The sequence below is a fragment of the Chrysemys picta genome, chromosome 1, assembly GCF_011386835.1.
Source record: "Chrysemys picta bellii isolate R12L10 chromosome 1, ASM1138683v2, whole genome shotgun sequence".
NCBI lineage: Eukaryota > Metazoa > Chordata > Testudines > Emydidae > Chrysemys > Chrysemys picta.
Genome location: NC_088791.1, coordinates 181,164,033 through 181,187,805, shown reverse-complemented (window position 1 = coordinate 181,187,805; position 23,773 = coordinate 181,164,033). Strand labels below are relative to the sequence as shown.

General features: G+C 41.9%; 1 protein-coding gene across 2 annotated transcripts in view; it reads left to right on the top strand.

Annotated features, from left to right (window-relative positions):
- The window catches only part of TMPRSS15 (transmembrane serine protease 15), an 82,028-nt gene that overhangs the window by 46,971 nt on the left and 11,284 nt on the right, over positions 1-23,773 (top strand). For both annotated transcript variants that reach the window (XM_065576235.1, XM_065576245.1), the window contains exons 12-17: positions 107-247; positions 1,934-2,044; positions 4,841-4,973; positions 16,122-16,217; positions 20,997-21,046; positions 21,374-21,548. In XM_065576235.1, coding sequence (XP_065432307.1) covers positions 107-247; positions 1,934-2,044; positions 4,841-4,973; positions 16,122-16,217; positions 20,997-21,046; positions 21,374-21,548 — 706 coding nt within the window. The remainder of the gene's footprint in view (positions 1-106; positions 248-1,933; positions 2,045-4,840; positions 4,974-16,121; positions 16,218-20,996; positions 21,047-21,373; positions 21,549-23,773) is intronic.

Sequence of the window (23,773 nt, the reverse complement as noted above, 5' to 3'; positions counted from 1 at the left end):
TTTGAATATCTTTCATCCTATGGCATCCAAAAACATCTGACAATCCATCTAAATTAAAATCATCTAACCCACCATTGCAATGTATTCATCTTTTCCTTGAGAATAGCTGTCTATACAGGACGAAACCCTGTTCCAGATGTCTTCTCTACCACTAACCAGATGACAGTGCTCTTCATTACTGACAAATCTGGAACTCAGAAAGGATTTCTTGCAAATTTCACTACTGGTTATAATCTTGGCATGCCTGGTGAGTAAAGTACGCAATCTGTTGGATTTAAACAGACACAATTATGCTCTAACAAAGTTAAGATTGTAGAAAAATTGATATGAAATTGGGAATGGCGAAAGCACTATGCAGCACGTCGGTCTAACCTTTGGATTATCTGATCATGGACAGCTGTTGTCACTGTAACATCATTTAAACAGAATATTAAATTTGACCAAATTCTGAACTGTCTAGAACTCTGTGCAGTGCCACTAAATTTAAGGCAAAATTTGACTCAGTATTTTCATGTTTACCATATTTTTTTCTTTTTTTTTAGAAAAATAAATATATGGAAAGTTACCGACACGTATTAATTATGTTCATGCCCAATAATCAGAATAGTTCTTTGTGAGTCTTTTTGGTCCATCATGGGCTGTATTTAGGCAGATTTTGTAAAATATTTAATGTGGACCTGATAAATTAGAACAGTACACAGTAATTATGGGCCAGATTTTGAAAGATATTTAGGTGCTTAACAGTGCAAATAGGAGATTTTCAGAAGTCCTAGGCACCCAACTCCCACTTCAAAAGTGTCTAGGTGCCTAACTTCCATTGAAATCAATGGGAGTTAGGATTTTCAAAAGTGCCTAGGCACCTATATGGTGCCTATCTATATTTTAAGGTGCCTTTAAAAATCCTGTCCTTTTTTGTTTACTGGGAATGGGCAAATAACTGCTCTTCCCAAATGTGGTTCAAAAGATTTTGGCAGTGAGCAGCAGCTGAGCTATTTTGAAAATTTGGCCCTAATTTTGGGTGCTGAACACTTGAAAATCTGATCCAAAGAAGTTTTGGAAACCTGGCCCACTGTGTATATAACGTGTATAATTGTTTTAATCAAAATTGTGTCAAAGGCCAGATATGTGTTTGTATGACTCTAACCTGGTATTATATCACTTATTTTACCAAAAGATAAAACAATGGATTCACCTTAAACAAAGGTATAAAATTTCAGCTACCATAGCCAGAAAGGCAAAGTAAACGGGAGTAAACACGTTTGTCAATAGAATAGGCAATTTTTTTCCATTTCCTTGCTCCCTAATTCGATCTGTAAGCAATGTAATTAAAAAAAATATATATTAACTAGAGAAAACAAATGTAGCCGTATATTCTGAAGGAATGTAACATTCTTCTGGTATGCAGTCAATTGAACTAGATTACACCTAGCTTGGTGCATGCACCCTTTCTTCCTATCCCCCTGCCCCTACGCAATATTTCTCCCCAAACAAGATTGTTTTTTAAAGTGACTCATGATTTGGGGTGCCTCCAGATTTGGGTGCCCAATTTTTGAGATGCCTTAAAGAGGCCTGATTTATGGAAAGTGAAGAGCACCCAGTATCCAAAATCTGTAGTCACTTTTGAAAACCGTGGGGTGAAGTCCTAAACCCATTGAAGTTTTCATTCCTTTCTCACCCCTCAGATGTGTATCGTATTTAATAATAGAAAACCAGTAACTACCATATAGTTGTTTCCATTTAAATTTTGTATAAATTAATTTTAAAAAAACCCATGTGTTTCCATAACAATAAGATACCAGTGAAGAGCGAGCCCCTGCTCATTTCATAACTACATTCAGAGTTTTGTCCCTTCAGTTGGGTTGGATGATCTGTGTGATTAGTCTTACTCTGTAATTATGCTTTTGTTTCCTTCATTGACCAAATCTTTCTGCAGAACCCTGTGGACCCAATGCTTATCAGTGTGGAAGTGGGGAATGTATACCCCTTGCTAACCTTTGCGACAAACAGTGGCAGTGTAAAGATGGCTCTGATGAAGCAGAGTGTGGTAAGTGTTTGTTTTCCTCGTACCCAAAGAGCAATACATGTATTTTCAATAATGATCATTTCTTTTATTTTTATTACTTTTTATTAAAGGAAATAACCATTCAAGAAAAAACAAATGTAAAGAGGCAGAACCTCTGCAGATGTAAATTGACATAGCTCCATTTATTTCAATGGAGCTGTGCCAATTTACATAAGCTGACGGTCTGGCTTGAAGTCCGAGAGAGAGAGGACAAAGTGAGTCAATTCTTTGACATTGCATCTAAACAGGCAAATATCCCTGTGAAAGCAGGGAGTGTCCTCAACACTTTAAGGTATAGGCTACTTAAAATACCAGGAGAATATCCTTTTTCAGTTGTATAGTTAATTCTACCACTGTAAGCAGGCAGATTTCTCTTCTAAGAAAACCTGTCTGACTACTGGTTACTGCAAAATGATTACTGCTTGTAAACCACTGCTCCGATGCCTGACCCACAGAGCTTGCCTAGGCTCTGTCTCATACAGGTGTTGGAGCAGCATTATGACTGCTTTTCACAGCTGCTCACATGTGCAGGTTACCATGACAACAAGAGCAACAGCTGCTGTCATGCTACCATCAGTGAAGATAATAAAAAATTAACTGCACAGTACATGGTTTTGTTTCATGCAAAATGGGAATAATGGTTCCCAAATGACAATTTATATGCAAAAACTATGTTAAAATCATGTTGGGTCTGGCAAAAAATGAAATTGCTATTTCTGACAAAGTTCTGTAGACCACAAATGGGAACGTTTAAGGGTAGGCTTTTAGGCTCAGATACAAATTTGTTGCCTTTGGTTGGTTTAAGGAAAACTTGTAGGGCCAAGATATGACCATAGACGTGTGCTGTGTCCCATTGACTTAAACTGGAACTGTGTGCATGCATCCAAAAGCAGAATTTGATTCTTTCCATTATTTCAATGTGTTCTTTTTGAGTGTGAGAATGTCGTTGTCTTTTTTTTTTTTCTAATTTCCTAAAATAAACTGACCTGCAGCCTCTACCTACAGGAAAAGCTGTGAACATAATTATGTAGCTAAGAACAGCTGGAAAAGATTTTCAACCATTTATATTGCAGATTTAAAATATGGATAAAGCAGTCCTTTCCTGCCCTGTTATTATGTACTTCGTCCCAAAGAGATGTTTTTGGCACAGTTTGCTTTAACACCTTCTACTGAGTTAGACATCTAATGCTGAGTGAGCTGTTACCAAAACAAAGCAAAAAAACCCACAAGAACTGGCCCTAACCTCAGTCTAAGCCTCAAAAAGAAGTGAAAAGTTAACTAGCCCTCATTTAGTCTCCAAAATTTCTCCTAATTTTGATGAAACCCATTTCAAGATCTCAGCTGTTGCAATCAAGTTAAACTACCTGCTATCTTCAAATGCTCTAGTTCCTGGGGCTTCTCAAGGGTCAAAGTCAACATATTCTAAGGCCTCTCTCACCTAGGGAAGCTTGTTAATATATTGAACACTGAGAGTAGCAGTTGTTTGGGATCCAGTATCAGAACTCCCTGCATCCTGTACCAACGTTACCAAAATAAGAGAATCTATTAAGTGTCATACATGAATCACGGATTACAGGGGCTTGTTGGATACGGGGGAAAGGGAATTGTTGTAGTTCATGGGAAGATAAAGAATTTCAAGGGGATATTCAAGGAGAAGAGAGGAATAGAGTCAAAAGGAAGGCAGAAAGATCTGATTGAGATAGAAGAGAGGGAAAGGGAGCTCTCCCAGTGCAGATGCCTCCAATGTTTTCCAGCCTTATCCAAGCTTCCTGACATTTTAGGTTTGCCAGTCACTAGTTACTATACATCATCACTGCCTTGTAATGATATATTTCACCAATATGAATACCAGAAGGTTCATACTTATACTAATTGCATACTAAAGAGGACATTCTCAAAGCTCTGCTGTGTGATGTTTTAGATACAGCCAGTCAGGAATATTTAGCAGATTTTTTTTTAAATGGAAAATGCGGTTTCTACATAATCAGAAATTTTCACAGGAAAATGTTGATTTTGTGTGGGGGGAAAATGTTGATTTTTCCATTGGGAAAATTGAAATGTAATGGTTCATTTCAGGTCAGGCTGACAATAATTTTCATCTGCCTGAGCTTCAGCAGTGCCTGACCAGAGTCATAGTTTGGAGTCTTCATGCTGTCCTTCTCCACTGGGGCAGGGCTGCTTAATCGGATTACAGCTTAATGCAGTTTAATGTTGAACAAAACCAAAATGAAGCATTTCAACATTTGAATATTTTAACTTTTTGCTCTGTGAAAAAATTTGACATTTCAACTTTTAGTCCCAATTAACAATGAAGGCAAATGTTAAAATATCAGAATTTCTCATGGGATGAAAATTCCAATTTTCAGTCAGCTCTGGTTTTAACTTAATCTCCAATTGGTTTTAGTGAAAATTGGGTAGCTAAATCATTGTACACTAGTTTGAAAAAGAGGATGATACTGGCCAGGAAGGGGCCTTGGATAGATTGGTTGGAGCATTTGCTGCTTCAGCACATCAACTCAATAGCTTCCATTAACAAGATTCCTGAGATCCCCTGGCTGTAAACTAAAACTCTCTCCCATCTCAGAAATGCCAGAGGAAGTGGCAGTAGCATGCCTGCCTCCTGTTGGGTTGTATCACCTCTGGGGCAGAGGGTTCCTCATTGCTGCTAGGCTGTGCAATTTACACTTCCCTCTGCCAGCACCAGTGAATCTGTCTGTCTGTTATATTTCTAGTATTATAAGCCTAGCTGCCAATCCATATGCCTGTTTTTGTCCACAGTGCGTCTGTTTAATGGTTCTCTAAGCATCAATGGATTGCTACAGTTCAGGATTGAGAATAATTGGTATATAGCATGTGCAGATTACTGGAGTGAGCAGATTTCAAATGAAGTTTGTCAACTGCTAGGACTAGGGTAAGTAATGTTATTTATGGTCTTTGTCAGCATCTCATTTACACATCTATTGCATATGAAACATGTTTTTGCTTCTCTAGCTGGTTTGAACAACTTCAGGATTGTCCAGAAAAGGAAGCATGCACTTATCTGTGGAGAATGACATTGTTTTGAGATCTGGAAAATATATATTAAAAAGATTACCCTTTGGATTTCCAGGTTTTAGCTGGATATAAAACACTGGAAAAACTAAAATACTGCCAGAGAGGCTGTCTTCAAGTTGTCTTTTTCTCACCTCACCAAAACCAGGAAATCCAGAAATCTCATGAGAAAAACGTTTTTTCCATGAAATTTCCAGCTTGATACCCAAATCTCTGTGGTATGGAAAATCTCTAACTGTTATATATAGCACTTTCTTGAAATTAACCTCCTGAGGCTTGATCATTCCAATATTCTTTATTGCAGCTGTCAAAAAAATTTCAGAGTAACAGCCGTGTTAGTCTGTATCTGCAAAAAGAACAGGAGTACTTGTGGCACCTTAGAGACTAACACATGTATTTGAGCATAAGCTTTCGTGGGCTACAGCCCACTTCATCAGATGCATAGAATGGAACATATAGTAAGAAGATGTATATACATACAAAGAACATGAAAAAGTGAAAGTAGCCATATCAACTATAAAAGGCTAATTAATTAAGATAAACTATTATCAGCAGGAGAAAAAGAAAGCTTTTGTAGTGATAATCAAGATGGCCCATTTTGGACAGTTGACAAGAAGTTGTGAGGAAACTTAACATGGGGAAATAGATTCAATATGTGTAATGACCCAGCCACTCCCAGTCTCTATTCAAACCCAAGTTAATGGTATCTAGTTTGCATATTAATTCAAGCTCAGCAGTTTCTCATTGGAGTCTGTTTTTGAAGCTTTTCTGTTGCAAAATTGCCACCTTTAAGTTTGTTACTGAGTGACTAGAGAGGTTGAAGTGTTCTCTTACTGGTTTTTGAGTGTTATGATTCCTGATGTCAGATTTGTGTCCATTTATTCTTTTGGCCAAATCGGACAGTCTCTACCCAAAAGAATAAATGGACACAAATCTGACATGAGGAATTATAACATTCAAAAACTAATAGGAGAACTAGACTGGACAAAGTGCTACTGCTGTCAGCTAATTAAGTCACTTATTTAGCTCAATTAGTAGTGGTCTGTGTTTTATTCTGAAAGTCCTAGGCATAATTCTGAGTTCTGCTTTCAGCTCACATGGGGTCGATATATAAATAATGCATAAAAATTAATTATGGACTTCAATGTGTGGCTCTGATTTAGTGCTTTGAAAATATTGACTAAGCCTCACAAAACATCTGTTTTACTTATTTTACAGAGGAAGAAATATAGGTTATGTGACTTGCCTACGTTCACATACCAAGCCAGTAGCAGAGCTGGGAACCCAGGTCTCTACCCGATTCTCAATCATCCTGCTTAGCCATTAGACATACTTCTTCTGAGAGTTCTGTCTGCTTTATAAATGAGACAAAGGCCATTTCAGTCTTTTATTCCTCAGTATGGTAGAACTGGCAGCATAATAAGAAATGATAAGTATTGTTGGGATATACCTTTTAATCAGTGTTAGTGCTATGGACTCATTCAAATAAAATAACAAACCTTAATAAATTAGTGAGGAGGAGTGGTGAAGATATTCCAAGTAACAGTCACCTGTGTTCTTCTCTGTAGAAACCTTAATCCATGCTCCCTGCCTTGGTAAGGTGAAATTTGAGCTACCATTGAGTGGGGGCCACTTCCTGGGCTCCAAGTGGTGGAGGGTCCTGTCATTGGATTCTGTCCCCTACCTCTGCAGGTTCCGCTCTTACCTTCTGCGACTAAGGGATGGACAAAATATTAGGCCCCATTATCAAAATATTGGCTCTTCATCCTCCTTACTTCCCAAGAGCTATCACAGGACCCCAATAACTCCGGTGTCCATTTGTAATATACCAGTGTTCTGTGGAATAATGGCCCATCTTACTGTGCTCCTTTATGGTTATTTGGATGTGTAATGGTAGCTCTACAGTGGTTCTCAAAGCCAGTCCGCCGCTTGTTCAGGGAAAGCCCCTGGCAGGCCAGGCCGTCCGCCGGTTGAGCTGATCGCGGCTCCCACTGGCCGCGGTTCGCCACTCCAGACCAATGGGGGCTGCAGGAAGCGGTGTGGGCCGAGGGATGTGCTGGCTGCCGCTTCCCGCTGTCCCAATTGGCCTGGAGTGATGAACCACGGCCAGTGGGAGGCGCAATCGGCCGAACCTGTAGACGCAAGTAAAAAAACCAGCCTGGCCCGCCAGGGGCTTTCCCTGAACAAGTGGCGGACCGGCTTTGAGAACCACTGCTTTAGAACATTTTAAAACAGGTCATATTTGATTGAGGTTCAAGGCCAAATTCTTTGCCAATGTAAATCCATTGACTTCATTGTGCAAGCAGAAAATTTGGCCTTTAGTCTGCTGGGAAATAGCTTATACATTCTAAATATAAAGACATATTGAAATTTTATGATTTGTAAAAAAATGTGAACATTTATTCTACTTTGATCAGCTATAGAGCTGTTTAAAAAGTCAAAATTGGAAATTGTAATGAAAAAGTGAAGAATTTTTCATGAAAACTTGTACTGTGACCTGACCAGCTCTAAAAATATCTAATTTTGCACTTGCACTTTTTAAAAAAAAAATGCACCCTATGGCTAGAGAGGTTTTGCAAAAAACACTGGTTTTCTGGGGGGGGACACCCACAGAAACACCAATAATGTAGTTTATGTCAGTGGTTCTCAAAGCAGGTCAGCTGCTTGTTCAGGGAAAGCCCCTGGTGGGCTGGACTGGTTTGTTTACCTGACGTGTCCAAAGGTTCGACCGATCGCAGCTCCCATTGGCCACAGTTCGCCGCTCCAGGCCAATGGGGGCTGCGGGAAAGGCAGCCAGCACATCCCTCGGCCCGCGCCGCTTCCCACAGCCCCCATTGGCCTGGAGCGGCAAACCGCAGCCAGTGGGAGTCGTGATCGGCCGAACTTGCAGACGCGGCAGGTAAACAAACTGGCCCAGCCCACCAGGGGCTTTCCCTGAACAAGCGGCGGACCGGCTTTGAGAACCACTGGTTTATGTGATCTGGCTGTTGCTTGGCAGAAGTGAACAAGAAAAGCAGTGATAATTTCAGCTATGTTAGAAAAACTGGGAGTAAGGGACAAAGAGGAGGAATAATTTCCTACATGGAAGAAGGCAGTCAGTAGGGAAATAAAATACTTATTTGTAAATGTTGAAAGGGATATTGTAAAGAAGGGGACATTTAAAAATGTAAACTCAATAGCGCAGTGGGGAGGGAAGAGAGGAGCCAGCAGCAGCTTCTTTTCTAAAGCAGGAACATCTTTTAAAAGAGTAAGCTTCAGCAATCAAGGTCCACAGGGAAACTTGGTGTCTGCCCACATCAACTTATTGCCTGAAGGAAAAAGACCAACCACTGATGAAAATAGAAAAGTCTGGCCTTCCCACAGTGGCAAAGAGGAGTAAGTCAGAGGACTGAGTGTTCTTACATTCAACTCCCTTGATAGTGACCTGAGGACAGTTTTTGTCTGGCATTAAACTTACAAGGGAAAAGAAGTTGAGCTCTTTCTTATCCCTGTATGTGTGACTTAATTAACTTCCTCAGTTATCCTCGCTGCTTGAGAAGTTAGAAGATGGTCTCCTGAACTCTGTTCTTACTCTTTAAAGAGATCTACTGTAGCATAGTAAACTGAACTCGGGTAAGCTCTGACCTCCCCATCAAAGCTGTGTGTGGGTCCTGCTGTTGGGCAAATACTTCAGTAAAGTAGGCTGGACAGATTGAATAATAAAATCAAAGAAATTGGAGATGTATAAGACCTATTAGGTCATTTTGTCCATCCTCCTGCAAGTGCCAGATTGCTCCCTTCAGTATATTTTCTATTACTTTGTCCAGTCTAGTTTTATGACAAGAGTATTCCCCCAGTATTCCACAGTCTATCATAATTCATGGCCTATGTTCTCCTTTTCTTAATTTCATCCAAGAAGAGGATCTGTTCAGTGCTGCTGCCATAAAATGGGGACACAAACAAAATTTGGCCTATCACCTATAGCCCAGTGACTCTAAAATTACATATGGCTTAAATCAGTAGTATGTGAGATTCCCTGTGTGGTAAGATCCTGAAGGCATTGCTTTTTTTAAACTTTCACCATTTACAGTGCAGTTTTATGTGCTATATTTTAGCATCATTTACACTAGGAGCAATTCTAGTGACATCACTGGTGCATCACTGAATAACCAGCACTATTTCTTGCAGCAGGCTGGTTTTCAGTGGATGTCACTCATCCAACTATTAAGTGAAATCTTAGCTTGTGAGATCTGACAAGAGTACAGCCTAAAGCTCCTTTGTGATAAATAAGCAAACTACAAAAATCAACCTAATCAGGAGCCCTTCAAGAAAATATTCAGGGTCTTATTTTTCATCATTAGCTAGGGTTACCATATCTCAAATAAAAAAAGAGGACCCTCCACGGGCCCTGGCCCCGCCCATTTCCCCACCCCTAGCCCTGCCCCAACTCCACCCCTTCCCCGCCCTAACTCCGCCCCCTCCTCCCTCTCACTCCCAGCCAGGGGGAAAGGGCTGCCCCAGCGCTACCGGCTTCAGGGTTTGCCGGGCAGCCCCCAGACCCTGCGCCCCCAGCCGGCGCTTCCCCAGCGCAGCTGGAGCCCGGGAGGGGAAGCGCCCAGCCGGGGGTGCAGGGTCTGGAGGCTGCCCGGCAAACCGTGAAGCCGGTAGTGCTCGGGCTTTGGGCAGCCCCTATGCCTCCGGACCCTGCGCCCCCAGCCGGGCACTTCCCCTCCCGGGCTCCGGCGGCGCAGGGTCCGGAGGCACGGGGGCTGCCCGAAGCCGGTAGCGCTCGGGCAGCCCAGCTCTTAAACAGAGCCGAAGAGTCGGGGAGGAGCAGAGCCGCCATTTTCCCGGACATGTTCAGCTTTTTGGCAATTCCCCCAGGACGGGGGTTTGACTGCCAAAAAGCCGGACATGTCCGGGAAAAAGAGGATGTATGGTAACCCTATCATTAGCTGAGGAAATGTGTGGTGTTTTTGCCTGAACAATCACTGCATTTGTGTACACATCAGGTATTGATGCATGCAAATATAATAACTGTATATGCATATTAGGCATGCAGTTTCACAGCAAACTTATCTTAAAACAAACCCCATCATGTTAAGATTCTTATGTTAGTTCTTCGAATAGCGCCTCTGCAGATGCTCCACTTCAGTGCGCTTGCGCCCTGTCCCTTGGAGCAGAGATTTTTGGTAGACATGACAATTTGGTCCACTCATGCACCCCACACATCCTCATGCCCCACACAGGCAAACAGCCCTCAGTTCCTTCTCAACCACCTTTGGCCCAAGATGGAGTCAACTGCGTGTCTGTTCTCTAATATTTAGCTTTTTCTCAGGCTAGGTCTACACTACCCGCCTGAATCGGCGGGTAGAAATCGACCTCTCGGGGATCGATTTATCGCGATCCCCGAATCGACGCTCTTACTCCACCAGCGGAGGTGGGAGAAAGCGCCGTCAACAGAAAGCCGCAGAAGTCGATTTTGCCGCCGTCCTCACAGCGGGGTAAGTCGGCTGCGATATGTCGAATTCAGCTACGCTATTCACGTAGCTGAATTTGCTTATCTTAAATCGACTCCCCCTGTAGTGTAGATGTACCCTCAGATAGTTACCTTATAATTCCTTACCTTACAGTGTTATAGTTGCTAGAAGAATTGTTCCTTTTTGTTTTTTTCTTTTCTTTCGTAAAAAAAAATCTTTATTCATAGAGATAGTTACATAGTTAGGAGATTTTTCCCTTCTAGGGGTTAAATTTTCATTAGTTTGGCTCGAGAATGCCTGGAATTTTCCCAGGATTCAAGAGGTGCCTCTCCTGTCGTGAGGTTATTCCAATAAGTGACAGACTTTCCCAGTACCTCTGCTGTCTCATACCCCCAACAAGTGCAAGATCTGCACTTCCTTCAAGGGAAAATTCCCCCAAAACAGAGAAATTAAGTTTAAACTCCTTATGATGGAGCAAGATTTACATCCAGCTTCAGATTTGGGAGAGAGCCCCCTCTGTACAGATCCCTAGGGACCTGATAATATCTTCTGAGCCAGAGTCTCCACTGTTAATAAGTGCAGGGAGTTTGGGGAGCCCTGTAAGATAGGGATGTGCCATTTTCCCCATTTTAAAGGTGGGGAAGTAAGGCAACTTGCCCAGGGGTACACAGAAGTCTGTGCAAAAGCAGGAAATTGTACCAGGATCTCCCAAGCCCCCAGACCTTCCTTTAAAAAAAAAAAAACTGTAAGCATTTAATCACAGTTTGGGAAACTTCCAATGGACTGATTTCATCAATTGAGGTTCCAATATTAAATCCCAAATCCAGACTTTAAGATTCAGCCCATTATGTTAATAAATTAAATCATACAAGAAAGGATTTTGGATTAACAAAGGTAAGAGCGGACATATTTGTAAATGCGTATGGCTTTTTCCTTAATTTTAAATCATATTTTTTCTCTGTTTCCAACTGCTGATCAGTACTTGACAGAACAATAAAAGAATCTCATCAGAACAGTTCCCTGAAACCTTTCAGGGAACACATGGCCTGCATCACCATGTGTATGTTCTCTTGCATAATGGAGATAATAATGCTGTATAATTGAAATCCTGGCTCTACTGAATGAAATAAAAGTTATTACAATAATAGCTTTCCAATAAAGACATTTGATTTCTTTTTATCTTTACTGAAAAGGAAGAAAATAGAGAAGACATTTCATTGATTTTTAATGAGGTGGTATTTTATTCAACAGATTACAATCCAGTACATGTTCTTGGGATTTGCAGTTTTATGTGTTCCAACAAAATAATCTAAGAAACCTTTAGTCAACTAACTTGCTGTAATTTGATAAATCAAAAGAAACTCTTGAGGGTTAACTCAGAGAAGCACTTTGCTTCCAGGAAGCGAGGGGGCTATTATTTTGAGGAGGTGTCAAAGACTAGAGAAAAATTGAGAGAAATCCAGAACAGTAATCCAGACAGCATAGCACTAGTCAAATAGAGGAGCAAGAGGGAGAAATAGTTAGTTCTAACTTGGCTGAAAAAAGATCAAGAAATGTAGGAGAAGAAAAGCACTGGAGTAGATAGTCAGAGGTCAGTGGGAGCTTTGACTTGAGTTAGAAAGATTGCAGGGTTTTCCCTATTACAGGATCTCTTTTAACCAATCAAATTTAAAATGTGTATTAAATTAAAGGATCATGGTATGAGGCACTGCCATCTCACACCTGGGGTGGCTGCAAACTCATTCTAGACCGAGAGGCCTGCACCAAAGTCTGTTTGTGCTCTACCCTGGCCAGAAGGCCAGAGCCCCTTATAAACTGTTACATGCAGTCTGCCCAGTGGCGGCTCTATGTTTTTTGCCGCCCCAAGCACGGCAGTCAGGCGGCCTTTGGCAGCACCCCTGTGGGCAGTCCGCTGGTCACGCAGATTCAGCGGCGTTTCTGCGGGTGATCTGCCGGTCCCGCGCCTTCGGGGTACCCACCGCCAAATTCCCGCCAAAGCCACGGGACTGACGGACCTCCCGCAGGCATGCCCCCCCGCGGCTTGCCACCCCAGGCACGCGCTTGCTGCGCTGGTGCGTGGAGCCGCCCCTGACTCTGGCCCTGCCAGGAGGCTATGGGCTAAAGACTGTTTGTGCTTTGCCTTTCTCAGACGGCAAGAGCTTCCCCCATAGACTCTTGATTATTGTCTTCCTGTAGTGAGGCAGAGTGGCCTCCCTCGCCACTCAAGAGTGAGGGACCACTACAATTGGTGGAGAATTCAGGCATCGTCCCACCCCTGAAACAAGGGGACAAGCCCAGAGAAGCAGCATATCAAATCCCCCCCATCTGTCAGATGATAGAACGGGGAACCTTCCCAACCAGGAAGGCTGGAGGTCAAGAAGCTCACCAAGTGCCAACAGCAGAGGCATACAGTGCAGCTTGTGCAGCAGCAGCAATGCCTGCAACAGCTCAGGAACCAGCAACAGCAACTCATTCAAGAGCTGGGGGGCCAACACTACCACAAAGGATGGCAGTGCTTGCAGCAGCTGGCCGTGTTGATACCAATACCCAGCAGCTCCAATCCTGGGGGAGCAGTGGCCCCGAATATCCCCATGGTGCCTTTGAGCCTGACAAATATGGGTCCCAGAGGTGACCTGGAGACCTTCCTCAGTTTCAGCTGAGTCTGGACCGGGGAATCTTGGGCATGTAAGCAGCCACCGGGGCCAAGTGACGACCCTGTTAGATATGGACGGAATTTGGATCTCCACCCTCGTCAACTCTTGTTGTGGACCGACTCTGGTATGTCAGGACCTTGTCAAGCCCCCAGAACCATACTTGGGGGTCATTTTGCTGCAGTGTATCATGGGGAGGTGAAGCTTTACCCTCAGGCCTGGATCACCTTGACTGTGAGGGGGGGATACAAGGATTATGACAGTGGGCCTGGCACCAAGGCTGGCCTAGCCCATCATCTTAGGTCAAGACTGGAGCAGCTTCTTGGGGGTCCTGCACACCGTGAGCCTCGAGTCCTAAGAACCCCAGGGTGTCTTTGAGGGAGAAGTCCTGGAAGGGACAGACTGGGCACCCAGGAACCTCAACCCAAGCAACCAGCAATACCTCAAGGCCGACCAGGACCTTCCTGATGAAGGGGGTGATCACGGGCCTCTCACTCATGGTGAACCCCCTGGTTTAGGCTCAGACTTTAACAGTGACTAGTGGGAGGACCCCACCCTTGGAAGGCCTATGAACAGTTGACTCATGTTGATGGGAAGACCATGGAACACTGCCCACCCCCAGGCAATGCAGTATCCCCACTTCTAGTTGACAGGCAACTGCCTCGAGTGAGTTGATCATGACTCCTGGACCCAGGACATCCAGACCCAGCTGGTAGTCCCCCGATGCCACTGATGGGCCATCTTGCAGCTTGCCCACACCATTCCCGTGATGGGACATCTGGGGCATGAGAAGACCTTAGCCCAGATCCTGACACGGTTCTTCTGGCCCAGGATACACCGGGAGGTAAAGGATTTTTGTGACTTCTGTCCAGAGTGTCAACTCACAGCCCTGCGAGGGATACTGAAGGCTTCCCTTGTCCCCCTGCCGGTGATCGACTCCCCCTTCAAGAGAGTTGCAATGGACCTGGTAGAACCCCTCCTGAAGAAAGTCATGGGGTTCCAATATTTCCTGACCATTCTCAGCTACACCACCCACTTCCTGGAGGCGATCCCCCTCCAGAATGTCACGGTGAAAACTGTGGCTGCATAGCTCTTTAGAATCTTTCCCCGGGTGTCTCTCCCCAAGGAAGTCCTGACAGACCAAGGTACCAATTTCACCTCATAACTGTTCCAACAGGTCTGTGGCCTGTTACGAATAAAAAAAGCTACAAATGTCCATTTATCACCCACTGACTGATGGGTTAGTAGGGCAGTTTAATTGAGCCCTTAAAGAGATGTTGAAGTTTCCGCCAGAAAATCTTTGCCACTGGAACCAGCTTATCCCTCCCCTATTACTATCCATTAGAGAAGTTCCCCCGTCCTCAAGAAAACTGAAGATGTCAGGGAGGTTGCACAGAGTATAAATCAGGGCAGAATTGTGACTCAGTGTATTTTTGGTATACTTCATTATTATGTTCCTACAAATGCCTGTGAGGCCAAGTAACTGCTAGGATGGAATTTTTCAAGTACATGAATGTGTCATTACAGTAAAACAATCTGAAACAATGCTACTGTACTGAAAATTGGGTGTGTAATAAGGGTGCATTCCCTTTCCAGATTGCTTTTTAAGCAAGCTGGTTTGAATGGACTTGTAACTAGGAACAGACCTATGTTACTAAGATTGCATCTTGAATTGAATCCAGAGTTAACCTTCTCCCAAAGGTTGGGGGTTTAGTTTTTACAGCCCAATGCTCTATTCTATTATACCACTTTTATACTAGCCTAGCTCCGTTAAATTCAATAAAGTGCAACTGGCATAGAACTGATGTGACAGTGGAGAATCACACCCACTGGGTTCTGGTTCAGCTATTAAAGAACCTGGCTCAGGACACAGAAGTTCAGATCAGAATTTACCATCAGTTTTGGGGGAGTTGAATTTCATATCCGGAGTTATGTATGCAGTTGGGAGAGAACTATAAGTACTGGAGAATTGCTTCACCACTGCCTTGCATCTGTGTAGCCACTTATCTCAATGCAAAGTGAACGTAAGATGCTCCCATATTAGAATGGTTGTATATTATCCTGACATTGCACAGATGTAATAATTACACAAAGTGTAAGTCAATGGAGAATAAATGCACTGCTTTTCTGCTCAGCTGAAATTCTCAAGCTGGCTAGGTTTTTGTATGCTATTCCGTAGTCAGGTTTAAAAACATAGAATTTTTTCTCTAAAAAAACCTCAAACCACCAAGACATACACACTAGCCTCCAAGTAACTGAACAATCCTATTGTACTTGCTCTTTCCATTCCTGTCCCTCTGAGTTGTTGTCTCTTCCATTCTTAATTTAGAGCTAGGCTTATCTTATTTCACAATGTGAAAATGGCAATTACTTAAATAGCTCCATCAAGTCCTTTGACTTTCAATTCTTCTAGATAGAGAATTCACCTCTATTTGTTCTGTAAAGCCCAGTGTACATGATACTGTTATTTCCCCCTAAAATACAGAACTGTACTACACACGTTTCAATTGACTATTGTTGGACACTGCATAATAAAATTTAACTCTCTTTTAAAAATGGCAGTGCAAGACTTTTGAGTAGTGGCATTGAAAAACAGAAATCTGATAACTCACTGTCATTAAAATCATTAATCTGGACCTTTCATTGCTATTCAGGCATCTTAAATGAAATATTTCAAGCAGTGTGTGTCAGAGTGAAGGTAGTACCTGGTTTTTGTGGGAGGTTTTTTTGGTGTTTGTTTCTGTTCTTTTTCCTTTAGATTTCAAACCTCAAAAGTCTTTGAATAAATACCCACTATTCTCTGAACCAGTACTACCAGACAATCATTTTTAAATTTTTATTCAGTCAGAGAAACACAATGAGTATCTTAAAAATGTCTCACTTTTTTCCTCCTCCTAGAAATATGAATACATCATCAGCGATGTTATCCACTGGAAATGGGCCATTTGTAAAAGTCACCAAAGCAGCTAACCAGAGCCTAATACTTACACCAAGGTAGGCATCAATGCATCTTTCTCCCATTAAGGATCAAATTGATCATAGTGGTAAATAAAAATATAATAATAAATGTCTTGTTCTACTTTACTTTACTTGAGAGCCAGTGTGGTCTAGTATATAAGGCACTGCTCTGAAAGCCAGGAGACCTAGATTCTATTCCATCTCTGTCACTGACTTTGTGTGACCTTGGGCAAGTCATTGCATGTCTCTGTTTCCCCTGCCATGTGTTGTGTATTGTAAGCTTTTGGGGCAGGGACTTTTTCTATGTGTTTGTCTATTACAGTCTTGGTTAGGGCATCTAGGTGCTACTGTGGTTTCAATAATAAATAGTACTGTTCTTGCATAGCATTTTGTATCCATAGATCTCAAAGTTTTTACATTAAGTATCATTAACCCCATTTTACAGATGGAGAATAAGGGGTCCAGAGAAGTGAGGTGACTTGGCCAATGTCATCGCTCAGATTGATGGCAAGAATAGAAGAACCCAGATCTCTTAAGTCCCAGTCCAGTGTTCTATCTTGTAGCCCACACTGCTTCTCATATTAAATATAAAATGTTAGGAAAATACTGAAAACAGGTAGTTTGGGACAAAATCCATAACAAGAACAGAGATCAATACAAATGTAATAGCCAGCTAGGGAAAAAAAAAAAAAAAAGTCCTTCTCTTCCTAGTTGGATATGTTTTAAGGCAAGTGGTAGTAACCAAAATAAAATGAGGCCTGTATAGTTCTTATGGCTTTGTCTCCATATCTTTCTCATGGAAATCAGCTCATTAAGCGAAGAGCTGTTCAGAACCATCTCCTACCCCTAATCTGTTTTACCCTATATTATATCTGATGTGACTTTGAAGGATTCCTCTGGGTTTGGAATAATTGGGAGCTTTTCTTGACTATAGACCCTGAATTTAATAGTTGCAAAGAATTGCATTCACAAGAGGTGCAGTGCTTTAGGCACACCTATAAAAGGAGAGGTGCTTGCCATTAACTAGCAAGACAGTTTACACTTCAGTTAAAGCAGTGCCTTAAAGGAGCTAAGAAAGCTTAGTAGTCCTATCACATTAACAGTTACATTTTCCTGGAACCTTGATAGATGCGCTGACACAGAAAATCACCATATAATTGCTCAGTTGCTTAGACTGGATTGAAGATGGGATGCATCAATAGTCTTGTAGGCTTCACTTATGAGCCATATTGCACAATAGTAAAGCTATAGAGAATATTTAATTTGCGGCAGAGTTTTCTTTTTCCCTGCTGGAAGCTGATTGATACATTTTCTGTTCTAATTCTATTCTGTTAATACCAAATATTTATCAGTCTCACTGGTGGTGGAAGAAAAACCATCTTAGAGTAATGGAGGATCATTAAAAGCTATTTTTCTTTTTTTAATAAAATGTACGTCTAAACAAGCATTGCCATGAGAGATCTTAAAGAGCAGCCTATGATTTAAAGGTGTCTTCTATTCCTATCAGTTAAACACTAAAGAATGAGGAGAGCAAGAGGAAAAGGAAGACGACCATTCATCTTAACTGCATTCCTACTGCAGAAAGAGATTTCTTTTCTGTTTATCATCTGGACTCCTGATAAGGGTCACTTTTATTGTGATACCATTATACCTTCATGTAGTTTCACAGAAGTTGTAATGTTACAGAATGAGAGGAGGATTAGAGTGTTTTTCTTTTAGTAAAATAATAATAAAAGTCAATTGATAATCAATACATGAAGGCCACATCCCACACTGCATTTAGTCCTTACTCAGTCAAAACTCCCTTTGAAGGTCACTGGAGTTTTGACTGATTAAGAATAGTAAAATGTGACCCAGAGATGAAACCACTGTTCATATCTTGGACACACAGGGAACTTATTTACTGACAGAAGGATAACATTTGCATTGGACCAGATCCTAGCCCTAGAAGCATTGGTGGGGCTATGCACTAAGCAACTCTGTGGCATGGCAGACTCCACAGCCAGAGACAGATTAGGGATTTGTGGGGACCTCGGCCAGAGCAAGTGGGGGCCCCTCTCCACCCCATTCCTCCTGCAGTCTCCTCCTCGGCGCTCCTGCCAGGGAAATAGGGTTGGGGCAGGGGGACTTGTCCCACCCCACCCCCTGGAACTCCTGGTGGGGAGTGGGGTCAGGGGTGGGGGCTTCCCCCACAGCCCAGCTAGAGCACCAGGAGGGCAAGAGAAGCAGTGCAAGCCCCTGTGCCCCGACCCCACTCCCCGGCAGGAGTGCCAGACAGGCAGATCAGGTCGGGGCACAAGGGCACCTATTTTTTGGGGGGCCCCCCAATTGGCCAGGGCCCCTGGACATGGGCCCTGTTGTCCCAGTGGCTAATCCGCCACTGTCCAGAGCAAGAAATATTTCTGCTAAGAGCAACTGGGAAGGAGAATATTCACGCAGCCATCAAAGTCATCCAGCCCAACTCCTATATACAGTGACACAAGTGGGCCTTTTGGGAGTAACACAGGGGAAGCAGTCAGCACGCACCAGGCCTTCCTGACATTTCAGTGGGAGAGGAGGGGGATTAGAACTGGGTAAATAATTGATTTTTCTGGTTCATTGGCAGCTCTGAAACACTGAAACAATTTTGGTTCGAATCAAACCAAGATCAAAAATTCTGAAAAAATTTGGCAAATTGAAAAAGTCAAGAGAAATTTCATTTTGTGTCGAACAGAACATTTCATTTGACCAAAAATAAAATGTATTGTTTCCTTTGCAGATGCTTTTAAAAATAATAGCAAAGAAAATAAACAGTTAAATTCACCAAATGTGGGCATGAGGGGAAGGGAAAGAGGTAGTACTGTCTATCTTATAACCTTTATCCCAGTGATTAGGGCGCTCATGCAGGAGACTCGGGTTCAGTTCCACCCTCTGCTAGATGTAGAAAAGGGATTTGAACACAGGTGTCCATCATTGCAGGAGTGTACCCTAGCCACTGGACTATAGGGTATGCTGCTGTTGGGGGTGTTTCACTCTCTCCTATTGAAACTGTTCTAGTGGTTAGGGCAATTTTCTGCAATATGGGAGACCAAGTTCAAATCCCTTCTCCACATCAGGTACAGGGGACAACTGGATTCAGCTGAATGCCCTAAACACTAAAGTTTAGGCTAAAGTTATTAGGGTGGTGGCACCGGCTTCTCTTCTGTTCATTTTGCAAATCGCACCTAATCCCAAATCATTGTTTTGGTCAAAAGCATTTGGCAAATTTGTTCCAAATTCAGGAATACTTTCAGGCTGGTCCAAACTGCATGTTTTGGCTAATAAACTATTCAACTGAAAATTTTCATCCAGCTCTAAGGGGAATGGATCCTCCTCCGCTACCCAGCTGGCAGCCATAGGAATGACAAATGGGGATGAACAACCCAGAACCAATCTCCAGACTGACAGCTCCAACATGAAGTAAAGGTGGAGGCTCGCCAGTTTGAAGTCCCTCTGGTCATGGCAATCAGGGGGTGTCAGCAGTGTAAGAAATACCCCAGTGAGTTGCTACTCCTACACATAGCTCCCTGCTGTAGATTAAAGAGTAGGAGATGCTAGATGTGTCACCATCACAGAAGGCATAGGCCCTGTCAAAATAAGCTAACGTTCTATCCCACCTCCTGCTGAACCTGCATTAGGAGTGGGCTGCATTAGTTCCTGCACCCTCTGCAGCTCCATGGAATCCATGTAAGGCAGTTTGGTGGAGATGAAGCTCATTTGCAAGTTACCAGTTACTGTGCAATCCTGCTGGAAGCAGCTGTGTTCCCTGCCCTACCCCTTTCTGTACCAGTTTATTCATCCTCCTGCCAGATGGCCCAATGCACAGCTGGTTTATATGGGCTTATGCGTTTTCAATGGGAGTTTGAGTAAAGACTGAAGAATTTGGCTTCAATGGTGTAAATTACATCCTTGGAGTTATATGTAAGACTGAAAATAGGAGATATTTGCAATGTGAAAACTATACAGTGATTCTGGATTACAATATGAGAGTATATGTTATTGTATAATAGGGAAATGTTGATAGTTACATTTATATAATCATGCTATATTACTCTGTATACATTTAAAAAACAAACTATGTATTAAACTAGTCCTCTGTGGATATTCTTTCCTGGTATATTTTTGTATATATCAGATTTAATTGGTGGCACAGGCACTGTCCCCAGTGCTTGGATTCATTACGAGCTATGAAGATAATCTTAAAACCTCTGGGTGTCAGAAATGCTTGAGTAGTTTTGATCTGTGGCCTTGTGCTCTTCAGGCTTCTGGCTTTATTTTTCTTCTAAATAATTCCTAAGCCTTTATATGTGTCTATATATATTCTACAGTGCAATGTTATCTCTATGAAAGCTACACTGATATCAGACTTATATATATTTTAATTCTTTGGTTACACTGATATCTAGTGGCAAGTTCCTGAATACACCTAAGAAGGCAGCAAAAAAATCCATATTGAATTCAGATTATATTGGATTCAGAATTTTAGCAGATGACATTTCTCCCCTAAAGATTAGGCTATTTTAATTGCTATAATATGCTGTTTTTAATCAAATGTCCAGCAAAGGAGAATTTATATGGGTGATATCCATATTGTATATTATAATTGAAACTTACATTTAAGCATTGGGTAGTACAGCTAAATTACTGCACATTAACACCGTGGTTTTCCTTTAGAAAAAGGAAACTTGATGTACAGAACAAGTTTTGTAATGATGCTAAACTGCACTTAAACATACTCAGGTAATGTCACCTGGCCTGCAGATACCTGTATTTTTAACAACTGTGCTTTCATTCTAGCAAACAGTGTCTCAGTAATCTGGTGATTCATCTGCAATGCAACAATAAACGTAAGTAAATATTTCATAAGAAACTTCCACTTTAAAAATCAAATTGTTGGCTCCATAAACTTCATGTATATTGTTGGAAAGATTTTGGCAGTGAAATAAACTGTATTTTCATATAAACAATGAAGCAGGAACATTTATAATCTTCAGTTGTTTTTAGACTTAAACATACAATGGGTGCAAACAAAAAGATGATATCCACACCACACCCCCGCCCCCAAACTCTAGGAAAGATCAGATCCAGTTCCAGACTGGAACTTTGTATCTTGGGCACATCTTGAAATATGGCATAAATTAATTTCAGACTTCCCCTCCCCTTTCTAATTCTAGCTTGTGGAAAACGACTCATAACTCAGGAGATCGGTGCAAAGATTGTAGGTGGAAGTGATGCCAAAGAAGGAGCTTGGCCTTGGGTAGTCTTGCTGCTTTTTAATGAAAAACCTACATGTGGAGCTTCCCTCATCAGTGCTGAATGGCTGGTCTCAGCAGCGCACTGTGTATATGGGTAATGTTTACTTTCTCCTTAATACATAGACCACGATGACCCTCCCAAAATGTACATGTACCCTGATGAGAAGATGCTCATTCATAAAGCTGGGTTACAGAAAGGCCCTGACCTATCAATCGGCTATGCATGTCTACACTGCGATAAAAGGCATGGCCACTGCTGGCCCTGGTCTGCTCACTTGGGCTCACAGGGCTCAGGCTGCGGGGCTATGAAATTTCTGTGTAGGCATTCAGCCTTGAGCTGTAGCACAGACTCTGAGACCCCGCAAGGGGAGAAGGTCTCAGAGCCCAGGCTCCAGCCCAAGCTGGAAAGCCTGCACTGAATTTTAGACCTTCAACCAGAGCCCTGCTGAGATGGGCTCTGCGACTTGGTACTGCAGATTTTTTATTGTAGTGTGGACAGACCCATAGAGTCCCATTGAAGTCAGTGGGAACCACATATTCACAGGGATCTCCCCTTATGGATCCTATGAAAGGGAATAGATGTGGTTTCCTTCGATAGCAGGGGACTGAACTCATTGACCCAGGAGATATGTTCCAATCCTATATTGTTCTGTTCTGATGGATCTGACTGCAGAATTGAGGCTTACATTTATGCTTTTAATAATATTTTTTATTATTATTGCCTCAGTAAAATGACTTTTCCGTGCTAGAATAATGTTTTGCCAAATTAGTTGTTTATTTTCAAAGTTGAAAAAGAATTATTTAGTGGTCCAAAGGCCCATCAGATAAATGATTCAGAGTAGGTACTTGAAAATCATACCCAATAACAAAACTGTGTTCAAATGGAGAATAGCCAGAGTCAATAGAAAGTATGAGGGAAAAATTAATGTAGGGGGCTTGAGACAGTTCTGTAGGATTTTTCAAACACCTAATTTCTCTCTCTCCCATCCCCCAATGTATAATGTGGTGGTAGAAACTCATGTACAGCAAGGACCCAGTTTTAGAAAAATGACATTACTGCTGAAGTCTGCACCAGTCTAGGGAAAAACCTGAAATTAGCGATAGGTACAGTTAACAACCCAGCTCATCATTTATTATGTACCGAATTATTCACTCACCTAATAAGAGATTGAGTCCAGCTCACAGCTCCCGGAGTTCTTAGTAGCCCCACATTTCAATGACTTCAGTAAGGAGTCATTTACATCAAGAGACACTTTTTTGAAAATGGAAGGTTGTATACATTAAATATATGATACCTCATCAAGCATTTGCTCTTTATCTGTAATTTGGTGTCTTCATTACTCAAAGCTTTCCCAATGGTGTGAGTAAAGAATGACATCATATCTCATAAAGGTAAATTTAGGTGTTGCCTGTGTAATTATGACTCTGCTGTACACTATGAGAGTGTGATAAAGATTTACACTACTCTACATAATTGGAATAAATCTCAATTTGTCTGAATAGATGTTTTAATCACCTCAAGTAGTCTCTATGGTGCACTACCCAGAAGGTTAGGAGATGAGGTATATTTTACAATATTTCCTACAATATGTTACCATTATATCTATAATTAAAGTGCTGTAGAGGGGACCAAGAATAGGAAAACAGTGTTTAAAAAAATCATGGAAGAGCTATCACTATTGTCCGAGAGTAAAATCCATTTATTTATGTTGGTGTATTATATTGGTGAATATTGGTGACATTGTGGCAGAATTTACTGAAGCTTTCTCTATCCATTGCTACCTATGAACACTTAGCAGATGATTTCCCAGTAATCTGCTACACACCATCTATTCAGCTCCTCCATGATCATACCTTATTACAATGACTTGCCACCATTCCTTCTGTGATAACTGTCTCAAAGTTATTTCCATCTCTGTGCCTGATGTGACCAAAGTACGTGAGTTTGTGCCTGTTGATTTCTGACAAAGTCTGCTTCTCTCCAGCAATGCTCCTAACAAACATTCCTCATCTTTTCTATCCAGGAGATATGCAAGAGTCTTTGCCAGCACCACATTTCAAGGGCTTCAGTTTTCTTCTTGTCAGCAGCCTTAATTTCCCACAATTCACATCCATAGGTTGCTATTGAGAAAATTACGTTTTTCACCAGTTGAAACTTTGTACATTTTAAAATTCTAAGTTTTTTTCCTCCAAACTTTTGTTAGGGGGTCATTGCGGAGCAAACCATTCCTATATTTCCTCCAATTTCTTTAGAACAGCCTCCTTGGTTGGATATGTATGACCCCAGATAAATCATTTACTAACTCTACATCTGGAGCA